At 38.6% G+C, this 11,670-nt stretch overlaps 1 protein-coding gene across 1 annotated transcript; it reads left to right on the top strand.

Annotated features, from left to right (window-relative positions):
- Positions 1-456: 456 nt before the first annotated feature.
- Positions 457-9,038, top strand: LOC108938943 (protein kish-A). Its single transcript, XM_029259313.1, has 4 exons — positions 457-539; positions 2,577-2,686; positions 5,661-5,695; positions 5,989-9,038. The coding sequence occupies exons 1-4, from the start codon at positions 537-539 to the stop codon at positions 6,057-6,059; spliced, it is 219 nt and encodes a 72-aa protein (XP_029115146.1). The 5' UTR covers positions 457-536; the 3' UTR covers positions 6,060-9,038.
- Positions 9,039-11,670: the final 2,632 nt, after the last annotated feature.

Genomic DNA, 11,670 nt, shown 5'->3' with positions numbered 1-11,670 from the left:
GTGGGAAATCTGTAAATAATGTTTGTAACCGCTGGGGCCACTTCGGGGGGAAATGGTAGGTTGACTGTGTCTGGCACTGTGTAGAAAGAGCCTAGGGGCGCTAAAGCAAGTTAGGAAGGCTGGCTGGCTGTAAGTGCAGGTTCCGGAGAAAAAAAGGGGTCCTCGGACCGAGAGCATTATTTCCCTTGTACTGGTGTTCGAATAAATTGTTCATTATGAATAATGCCTCCGCGTCTCTCTTCACCCCATCCAAACCCACGCCGCTGCGCGCCACATTATTTTTTTATTTTTTTTTTGAAGTCGCCAGTACTGGAGCCGTCGTTACTAAGACAACCAGTTTTGTATTTCCTGGTCACGGACGAAGTCAAACACGCAGCTGTACCAAAATGACGTTTGTTGGAAGCGAAGCCCAACTGCCACGTTTTCATCGTCACGCCATGTGCGCTTCTAGCGGGACACAGCCCTGCCCTTCGTCATACGTCACATCCGGTGGTTCACGGGAAGTTTGAGCTGCTCGCGAGCGCAATCGCACAATCATGGTGAGATAAACCGTTACACTTTTCTCTTTTAAAAAAGTACATACATACCGGTTACCTACGGTAGGTCCTACCTGGTACGCTTTCGCAAGGAATCCAGAAGTGCAAGTGGTCCTTGCTTTCAGTGAAAATTTGGACAACAAATACCTATTATACTAGCCTGTTGCTCCATTAATGATCGTCTGTCTGTCTGTCTGTCTGTCTGTCTGTCTGTCTGTGTGTGTGTGTGTGTGTGTGTGTGTGTTTGTTTGTTTGTTTGTTTGTTTGTTTGTTTGTAAACATCATGTTTAACATGATGACATCATGTCCGCTGCTCTTTCTTTGGCACACGTGTAAATAATGGTATGGAGAGACATATTTTAGGGAAATTCTTTCCTTCACATTTGAGATGAGTGTTTCAGCTTAACTTACATTTAATATTTTTTCATTTGTCTGACACACAGTCGATAAATTACCCAGCTGAATAAATGGGTAAATAACTGTAAGTAGACTGTGTGTCGCATTTCTTATTTTACTGGAGCAGTTTAGGGTAAGTAACTTGTTCAAGGGTACTAGTACAGCTAGAGGTGAGATTCAAACCTGCAACCTTCTGGGTCCAAGGCAGCAGCTCTAACCACTACTGTACAGCTGTCCTTATTTTCTACTGCAAGTGGTTGTTCCTGTTACGCAACTCATAGTAACAGAGTGCTACAGAATGAACCAAGACATTTATTCATTTAGCTGATGCTTTTCTCCAAAGTGACTTACAGTGCTTAAGTTAAGGTTACGATTATTACAAGCTTACAATTATTTACCTGTTTATACAGCTTTGTAGTTTTACTAGAGCAAATTAGGATAAGTACCTTGCATAAGGGTATTACACTTGGAGGTGGGGGTTAAGTCTGTGACCTGTGGAGCCAAAGGTAGTACCTTTAACCGCTACCCTACCAGCTGTCCAAACTTGTGGTCTTCATCTTTCCAGGGGACAGAAGAGAAGTGTGTGTATTGTGGGCGGCACGGTGGCACAGCGAGTAGTGTTTCTGTCTCACAGTGCCAGGGTGGTGCTAGATGACATGGGTTTGATTCCCACGCAGTCTGTGTGGAGTTTGCATGTTCTCCCTGTGTCTGTGTGGGTTTTTTCCCGGTGCTCTGGTTTCCTCCCACAGTCCAAAGACACGCTGTTCAGGTTCACCCATAGTGTGTGAGTCACAGAGAGAGTGTGTTCCACTGAGGTATGGATGAGTGACCCATTGTAAGTAGTGTATCTTGCAGTGTAAGTCACTGCAGTGAATAAGGTGTGTGGGCTGATAACACTACATAGAGTTCATCAGAAGTTGCTTTGGAGAAGGGCATCTGCCAAATAAATAAATGTCATGTAAATGTATTGAGTGGACAAAATGAAGGGATAAGCAAGATGAATATTCTGTGTACAACAGAGTACTGATTCCTTACCATCTGTGTTTCCGTCATACGGCGTTGCTAGGTATATATTTCTCCTTTCAGTATTAATAACAATCATTAATAATGTTGTCCAGTGCAATTTATAATGTTAAATTGACATTACATAGATTTTTCCTTTTATATAGCAGATTACAGCATTCTTGCTTTATCAATTCATGGTAAGTGTCTTGTTCAAGGCCAGGATACTGCAGCAAGAGTGAGATTTGAACCCAAAATCTTTGCACTGTAAGATGACTGCCCTGGCAGTTGCACTACCTGTTGACTGTTGCTCAAAAGAAATTAAAAAGCACATGTCACTTCCCTAGTAATTTGCTAAAAGTAGATAGAAGTCAGACTTGCAAGTCTCTACTGCGTTTGTTTTCGACCTTTAAAACCACTTAATCCTCCACATCAGTTTTCTTGGTTTACCACCATTGCATGTTTGTTCAAGTGCAATGATATATCTGTGAAGGAAAAATGGATGCAGTTGGACTACAGCATTGTTTCTGAACGGACAAAAAAAAAAGCCTTAAAACTGAACGTAGACAATGTCTACTACTTTTTGCATTGAAAATGTTTTTTTCTCTAAAATTACTTTTTTTTTTTTTTTTTTTTTTGTAGTCTGCCATTTTCAATTTCCAGAGCCTGCTGACGGTGATCCTTCTGCTCATTTGTACTTGTGCCTATATCCGATCCTTGGTCCCTAGCCTTCTTGATAAAAACAAAACTGGGTAAGTGCAACAGCATCGTGGTTTTTTTAGTCTTTTCCTGTTGAAAAGAACAATGTTCTGACAAAAGGAAGAAAGAACTTGGTATGTATGGTTGTGGTCAGAATTTTGTTTGTGGTAGCAGAGTAAAAGCTGTGAGAAGGTCAGTATTTTAAAAAATGTATTTGTCCTGTGCCACCTCTGCACTTCACTTAATGTCATGGTTCTTTTGTGTATTTATACTGTACTAATACTTGTGTCATCAAGATTTTAACAAGAATTTTTTGAAGAGAAGGGCATACTTCAGTAGGTATGAACTATTTTCGTCCCATGATGGAAAAACTTGAACAATGAACTAGTGTACACATAATCTACTGAACAATGAACAAGTTGACATGTATCAGAAATTGTTTAGCATGGGGAGTAGGTGGGCTGGAAACAATTGTTTGCCATAGTGGATACAAGACAATAATTCCTGATCACCCTCACCCACTACTTTTTTTTTTTTTTCTTCCCAGGGTCATGGGAAGGGGGTGTTACTTCTCCCAAACCACAGTTATTCCTAGCCTTGCCTGTGCCACTATTCTTAAGATACTCTTAAGTGGTCAGACAAATTCTACATTGTGAAGATTCAAAAGGAAATATGTCAAACTGAGTGTATAGTTACATTTTCCTGTTAAACCAACCGCAGTATGCAACTCAGTTAACATATAGGTGATAATAGCATGCCTAAGAAAGGGAGTATGCAACGTTTTCACGAGGAATGCTTTGTAGGGGTCAGTCGTTCTCTGCAAAGCTACATTCTTACATTGTGCTTTAGACCCGCAAGTTTCATTACTTTCTTAAATTCAGTGTGTAAGTGGTTTGGCAGGCATGCCCCCCCAGTTTTGGATAAGTGCACCAACTGCAGTAAAATGCAGTACTTGGTCACCAGCAGTTGATAGTGTTCACTTTATGAAGCTAGATAAGTTGTAAACAACATCCACTGTTTTTTTTTTTTTTTTTTTTAAATCATTATTATTTTTTTTTTATTCATTATATAACCTAGTATTTTTCAGTATTTAACATGAGATTTAAAGTAACTGCAGATAATTTCATTAATATTTGTTTTCACTACTAATGCAGTTAAGTATCTTTGCCTTGTTTTCTTTAATGTGGAAGAAACGTTAGCTGTATTTTGTTATGTATTCCATAAGATTTTTTTCCTTAAGCGATATTCAGTATAATCTCTGCAATGTAGTCTCACATAATGCTAGTAAATACATTTATTTTTTTTAAATCTGACACAAGACTACAAATTTTTACAATATCTTTAATCTTTATCTTTGATATCTTTGTGAGGTACCGTCATCTATCGATTCTATAGATAGATTATTGTACCTCACAAAGATTTCCTTTTTTTAGTTAAACTTTAGAGCCTTATGATACACTACCTACCTGAGAGCATTGTATTGTATAAGGTTTATGAACAAGATCCAATTTGTCCCTCAACTCCTAACACAGTCCCTGTTGTAAATGTCATTGGGGAATATTCTTAGCCTGGATTTTTCCAGATAAATAAATGGTTAAATAAATAAAATATTGATGTCACTTTCTTTAATTCCCAAACAAATCTTTCTGTGAACTTAACTGACTTGACACATGATCTGTTTGGCCCTTCAGATCACAGACTCTCCATATGAACTTAAAAGGGGAGGATCTTAGTTCTCCTTACCAGCACACCACTTATCTGTGTCAGGAACATGGGACTGGTTTGTGTCACAAGCACGAAATGGAGTGCTGCTAATCAATGAGGTATTTTCAGTGCAAAGCTACCATGTTAATAAAGGAAATGGTATTGGTGATGTAGCAGTTTCTATCCTGAAAGCTATACCAATATTACTGAGGGATGCTTATTCTAATCCTTCTGGACATTTAGGGGTTTTACATTTATTCATTTAGCTGACACTTTTCTTTAAAGCGACTTACAATTTTTTACCCATTTATGTAATTTTACTGGAGCAATTTAGGGTAAGTACCTTGCTCAAAGGTGCTACAGCTGGAGGTGGGATTTGAACTTGTTACCTTTGGGTCCAAAGGCAGCAGCTCTAACAACTATACTACCAGCTGTCCCCAAAAAGTCCTTTTTCGTACAAACTATTACGTTGTTAAATTATTAGAGGACAGCATGGCTTTCAGGATAAAAACTGCTATCACAATACCATTTCCTTTTCTGACATCGAGGACATTATGTTCATTGTGACCACAGTACAGAGCTGTAACAGTCTCCTACCAGATTCATCATCTGCTCCTCAACTGTAGCATTAGGTGCATAAAAGCTGAACCATAACACTCAGTAAAATGGTTAATAAAAATAACAGTAGGTGATGTTTCTTGAGATTTGAAGAAAACGTTTTCAGTTATAAGTCCCTTGTGTGTAGTGGGGTAATCGTGAAATCATGTTCTTACACACTATTTGCAAAAAAATACGAGATTTTTCCAGTGTCAACACTGCTATCACACGATGTCAGACCAAATCCTGGCATTCTCTAAAGACTTGTCTGTGCTTTAGTTGTGCATTTTGTTACTTGGTCCTACAGGGTTTCCAGGAAAATGAGTAAACTTTGGAGTCATAATGTCATATGTACCCTGAGCATATAATGATTTCTGGAGCGTGACGCGTGGCAGGGATAATTACTAAGTGCTGGAACCGTTACACTCTGCCCCCTTTCCGTTCAGACAGGAAACAGGTCTTGCATTCGAGCTCAACAGTGTGGAGTGCAGCAGAGTGTTTTATCACAACCAAACACAAAGGCCAGAGTGTCGGCCTTTGAAACCACAGCGTTCTTCGTAGTTAACTTAAAAGCGTCTCCGAGCTGCAGTGCCTTCAATTATGAATTTAAAATCATTTTACATGAACAGGACTCATCTGAAGGTAAAGTTAAAGAGGTTTGTATTAAGCAAATGAATAATTCAGGACAAATTCCACTGACACTCCTTTTCGTTTGTGTCTTTTCAGAGTTTTGGGAATATTCTGGAAATGTGCAAGAATAGGTAAAAAGTCCTATCTCGTGGCTACTGTGTATAATTTTATGTTACAGAAAAATTATTAATTGGTTCTCGATTAACAATGCATAAAGTGGATATATATTTGCGGTGGACTACTGCAACAAAATTTTACCTTGTCACAAACACATTCTGAGGAAGTTTATTACTATAAAGACTACACACAATGTTGTCTAATTTCTCACATACTGTTTTATCACATTGAAGTAATATTTTAAAACTGAAGACACTGTGCATGACTTTGTTTTGCCTTCTTAAAATCCTCATTCTCCTTGTTTCAGGTGAACGGAAAAGCCCTTATGTGGCTTGTTGCTGTGTTATCATGGCATTTAGTATCTTGTTTTCACAGTAATGTAACTGAGGAATGGAAGACAACAACGGAGTACAGGAATAACATCATCAGACTAATGCCAAAGGTTTGAGTTGGAATAGTTTCAAGGCTGTCTCATATACAGGACCAAATATTTGGCAACTTGTTTGCATGTGTTGTTAACACCCAAGTTCCTCTGCATAGTCCAATGCCAAAACTTTTTTGTTAATCTGTGTAAATTTTACATAGAATATTTCTGATTAAGGGATTTCAAGTTAGTGAGCCAAAAACCAGTCTTTTTGTTATTTTTTAAGCATGAACCTGGGTTTCCAGCATGATTTAAAATGGTGATTTGAAAACTTGAATTTTTTTTTTGTTTTTTGGTGCTCAAAATTGAGAAACTAATTGTTTCATTCCATCTGAAGTGTGGGCATAGAAATGCCAGTCTCCGTTGGTTGTACTCATGCCCACATGTACACATTTTTTACATTTTAGTAATGATTTTCAGTTACCCTTTTATGAAAATTTGTATAAATATTAACTTATCAATTTACAGATTATATGTCTTTGCAGAACACTACCCCTACAAAATCGCGTACATTTGAACAAAAGTCCCCTTCGACCCTTTTTTGGGGGGGAATTAGAGTAGTTATTACCTTGGTCAAATTTAGTTCTTTTCAACCTCATTAGTAAATGTTAATATCCTGACAAATTTGTGATAATTTGTATATCTGTGTCCACAATGCAGAAAATATCCAAGTAGTGGTAAATTGTTCAAAAATTTGGAAATTATGTCTATTAATATTAGCTAGGTGTAACAGGTGTACTTTTAAAATGTTTTATTTATTAAATTCTCTTTTAGAACATTCAAAAGTTTATAATGTTCTTGAAATTTTTACGGCAGTATAAAGGTATAAGTGGAACTAGTTTTAAAAGTTTTACTGTTAACTGTAAATAAATACTTAATTGTCTGATATGTTCCGGGCATCCAGTATGGTATTTTTATTTATGTTCTACAATTTTATGAGTTAAGAATATCTGACAAAATGTTCATGAAAACATACAACATATTATGTGAGTTTGTCCCTGTCATAGTACTGGCAAAATAACTCAAGCCATTTCAATCTGCTTTTTTCTGTTAAACTATCTACTGGGCGTGAAATGTGAACAAACCGCTTTTTCACTGTCCAAAAGACAAGACTGTGTCATGGTGTAAATGATTGTAAACAGGCATTCGTCAAACAGCAGGGCACAAAAGGAAGAAAGCCCTCCTGAAGGATTAGGACGTGAAGCTGTTTTGTTCAGTTTCACAGTCCTACATCCTTGCAAATGTATTTTTTTGTTTGGGGAAAAATAGTGGTGGGCTGTGGGTGAACTGAGGTGAAGGGGAGTGTATAAGAGATGCTCTTGTCTGTAGCATTCATAAGCTGGCTAATGGGACATTCTCCTAATAGTGTGCTCCATTGTGAGCCAAAGGTCAAGTATATCTGGACTGAGGGATGTGTGAGGCACTCTCCCAATGGAAAGTCTTCCTTCTGCCCAGATAGGACATGTGCATGTGCAGGATCAATGGTCCTTTTCACAACAGAGGAAACAATCTGGGGGTATCCTTTGGTAGTGTGCCACTATTTTTTTTTTTTTTTTTCCCTCCGAGGGGCAGGGGATATAAAGTTGAAGGATGATCGAGTCCTGGCAATCAGCACAGTGTGGGTTTTGTTCCAACTGCCTCTTGAGATATGTAAGATTTTCATAAGGGTAATTGTTCTGGCTTTCACATGGGATTTGAATTGTTCATAGTTTTTTTTTTTTTTTTAACTGACTGATGAAGGTTGTAACAAAAGTACACCTATATTTTTAATAGTCTCAGGAAGCAGGTTGGTGACCACAACAACAGATTCTGCAGAGAAGGAGGGAAGTTGAAAACAAATATACTGGAGCCACATGAAATGATAAATTACAGTTTACACTGTTAGTATATATATAACTGTCTTCAAAGTGTTTGTTCCTTTGCTGGGCTTGCATTCTGATGGCAATGTTTCCTGCTGCATATCCTATTTTTCTAGGATGGGCTCTGACCCTAACTGGAGAAACAATAAATTAAAATGCTTAGGTTGGGAGTTAAACCATCCTGACAAAGCATACACTGTTCATGGAAATAATACGAGTATCTGTAACTAATATGCACCGTGTTCAACTGCTACGGATTTGTATTAATACAGGTGCTTCGTACATGAGCAGTGAATGTTCCCTTTGACCAAACTCAGGACAGAAAGGAAAATGATCGTCAGGATATATAGAGAAACATAAACTGAAAGTATTAGTATCATTTCATAATTTCAGTGCAAGCTTCACTCAATGAAAAGAAAATCCTAGCTTTAGGATTCCTCTGCCACCGTTTGGTATCCCACAGTATATTTCATAGCTTCCCCTCAGCCTACTTGGCTCAAACAGCAGCCTTGCGGTTTCTAGAACCCTGCTAACACTCACTTTATGTACAGTAACACTTACTGTATGTTTATATAAAGGAAACATATGATACTGCAGTTCCAAGTGTCTCATTTATAATAATTCAATGGGTTTATTACATCACAAGGGAAAGTCAAAGTGACTGAAAAGCTTTGTCTGCACAGATAGGAAGGCTGTACCTTTACTCATACAGTGGAGACAAGGTTTCTTTTAACTTTTTGACCATAGTTAGCAATTTGAGTGGTCCTGAGCTTTCTATGTGCTATTTTTATTCCTTTTCTATTTTTTAATATCTATGTTTGTCTAAATGTGCTTATTTTATTTGTTTACGTCTGGTATCACTCCAGTTTTTGTCTGTGTCACAGTGGTGTCTATGTAGCTGTAGCCTTCATTGGGATCAATAAAGGTTTTTTCATTCATTTCATCATTTATTCACTAATTTAATTTTCTTCTGTTAAATTTTTTATGAAGTGACACTCCTAGTCCAACAAACACGGGCAGAAAGTTACTTTGGTGGGTATGACATCTTCTTTTGTATGTGACTATGTAGTTTGGGGGGCGCGGTGGCGCAGTGGGTTGGACCACAGTCCTGCTCTCCGGTGGGTCTGGGGTTCAGGTCCTGCTTGGGGTGCCTTGTGACGGACTGGCGTCCCGTCGTGGGTGTGTCCCCTCCCTCTCTGGCCTTATGCCCTGTGTTGCCGGGTAGGCTCCGGTTCCCCCGCGACCCCGTATGGGATAAGCGGTTCTGAAAATGTGTGTATGTAGTTTGTCACATTTTGTATTTGACTGTATCCAGTTTGTCACATTCCTTCAAGATAATTTCTCACCAGGTCTCTGATGTTAATGCATCAGTTATCAGTGTGATGCAGATATGAAATTCTCAGGTGCTGAGTGGACAATTCAACAGGGCTCACATTACTCGTGCTATCTTAGAACAGGATACTGGAATCCAGAAAGTTTTCACAGTATGTAATATTTTGTATCACTAATGTTTAGTGGTGGGGGGAGCGGTGGTGCAGTGGGTTGAACCAGGTCCTGCCCTCCAGTGGGTCTGGGGTTTCAGTCCCGCTTGGGGTGCCTTGCAACGGACGGGCGTCCCATCCTGGGTGTGTCCCCTATGCCCTGTGTTGCCGGGTTAGGCTCTGGCTCCCTGCGACCCTGTATGGGACAAGCAGTTCAGATGGTGTGTGTGTAAGTAAAATGTTTAGTGTAATTAGGAAAGAATCAAATTGTGTTTTTGTACTAGCATTATCTTTCAAGTTGCATTAGTAAATATCTTTTGCCGGACTGAGTTTCACGTAAGCTAATGTGTGTCTGTGTGGTGAGACAATTTTTACATTTATTTTCAATATACAGACTTGTCATGCCTGGCAAAGGTAGTTTATCTCTGAAAGCCCTTTGTAGTGTACTGGTTAGAGCTGCTGCCTTTAGATCTAGAGGTTGCAGGTTTAAATCTCACCTCCTGTTATACTACCCTTGAGCAAGGTGCTTGCCCCAAAGGTACTCCTGTATGAATGGGTAAAAAGCTTAACATTACAAGTCACTTTGGAGAAAATGGTCAGCTAAATGAATAAATGTAATTACCACTTGTTGCAGTGATAAATCTTTTTACTGCATTTCTGAGCCCCAAAATCAACACCCATTTATTCTAAAATATCACTAAATCCCCTTAAAATATCTACACTTATTTAGTAGCTATAATTATTTATTATAACACAAGGCAGTTTCACTATCTTGTAATACAGCATGGCTGTCTGCCTGCACTTACATACAGAAAACACAGATGCTTAATGTTTATGAATTAATTCAACCTTGAATGGAGAAAAAAAAACTGCAAAGACCAAAATCAATGAAAACTTCATATACATTCCCATTCACCAAACCAACGTACAAGACTAATCTTGTAAGCAGATAGTTATGGAGGTTGAGAATGAGTATAAGACCAATCACAACTGCAAAAAGTATATGGTGCTGCTAGTCTCTTGTGCACAATATTTAAATTCAGCAATGCAAAGAAAGCCTCATAAACTGAGGTAGAGGTATTAAATTAACTTGCAAGTAAAGTTGAATTCTCCTACCTAGAATGGTCTTATCTTGTAGTGTGACTGTTAAATCGTTATCATTTTCCTATCTTTACAAATTTTCTTTAACTTAAATTTAATAATTATAAGTATGCAAAAAATCAAAGGTCCTTTTGCCTGTCACATTATTTAAAGAAACTCTTCATGGTACAAGAAAACCAGCCTCTGGGGAATACGGAAAGACTGTGTTAATAGTTAATACATTTTTAGAAGTTTCTGCCCAGTCTGTCAATATGTAATGTGTTTGTTTTGGCAAGAATGACTTCACAACATTTTGTCTCAGCCTAATGATCCAAAAGTCTAGGAAAATATATTTTCCTCATCTAGCACAAAATGCACCTACATGTCATTGCTTGTCATTCCTTAAAAAAAAAGTCACAAAGTCAAGATGAGGAGGCCTTCTCAGTCATTTTGAGCCACAAAAACAACTCAACACGCTTCCATCTAAACACTTATCAAGCATTTGGTTCATTGTCATTCATGCCTAATAAGTGAGAATGAGCACAACACCACTCACTCTGCATTATCAATAAAATTAGACATAACTGAAATAATTCAGTTGAGGTGGTTCAGGCATCTGGTAAGGATGCCCCCTGGGTGCCTCCCTTTGGAGATATACCAGACACAGTCAACTGGGACGTGACCCCGAGGTCGGTCCAAGACCTGCTGGAGAGAATATAACTCCCACTTGGCCTGGGAGCAGCTGGGGATCTCCGGGGTTGAGTTGGAGAAAGTTGTGAGTGACAGGGACGTATGGGTTTCTCTGCTCTCCCTACTGCCACCGCAAACCCTAGAAGGACAAGCAGTTAAGAAAAGGATGGATGAAATAAGGCGCTGACCCGTTCACAAACAACAATGACCTGTTTCACTCCATGCTTTTTGGTCGGTCTTACTTTTATTCCCAGTTGACTGCCATGAAAATATATTAAATACAAAATATATTGTTTTCTAAACTAGGAAACATCTTCTGATGAGAACAGATCTTCTGATACTTCCTCAAAGAGAGTGCCAGTCTTAATGGTGTTCATCAGATCTGCAGGACGATTGAAGCCGTCTAGATTCAGGCTGGCTGACCAGGTTCTGTTAGAGCTTATGAAGGACAGGCT

This window comes from Scleropages formosus, chromosome 17, assembly GCF_900964775.1.
Source record: "Scleropages formosus chromosome 17, fSclFor1.1, whole genome shotgun sequence".
Taxonomy (NCBI): Eukaryota; Metazoa; Chordata; class Actinopteri; order Osteoglossiformes; family Osteoglossidae; genus Scleropages; species Scleropages formosus.
This window is presented reverse-complemented; position numbering and strand designations above follow the sequence as displayed.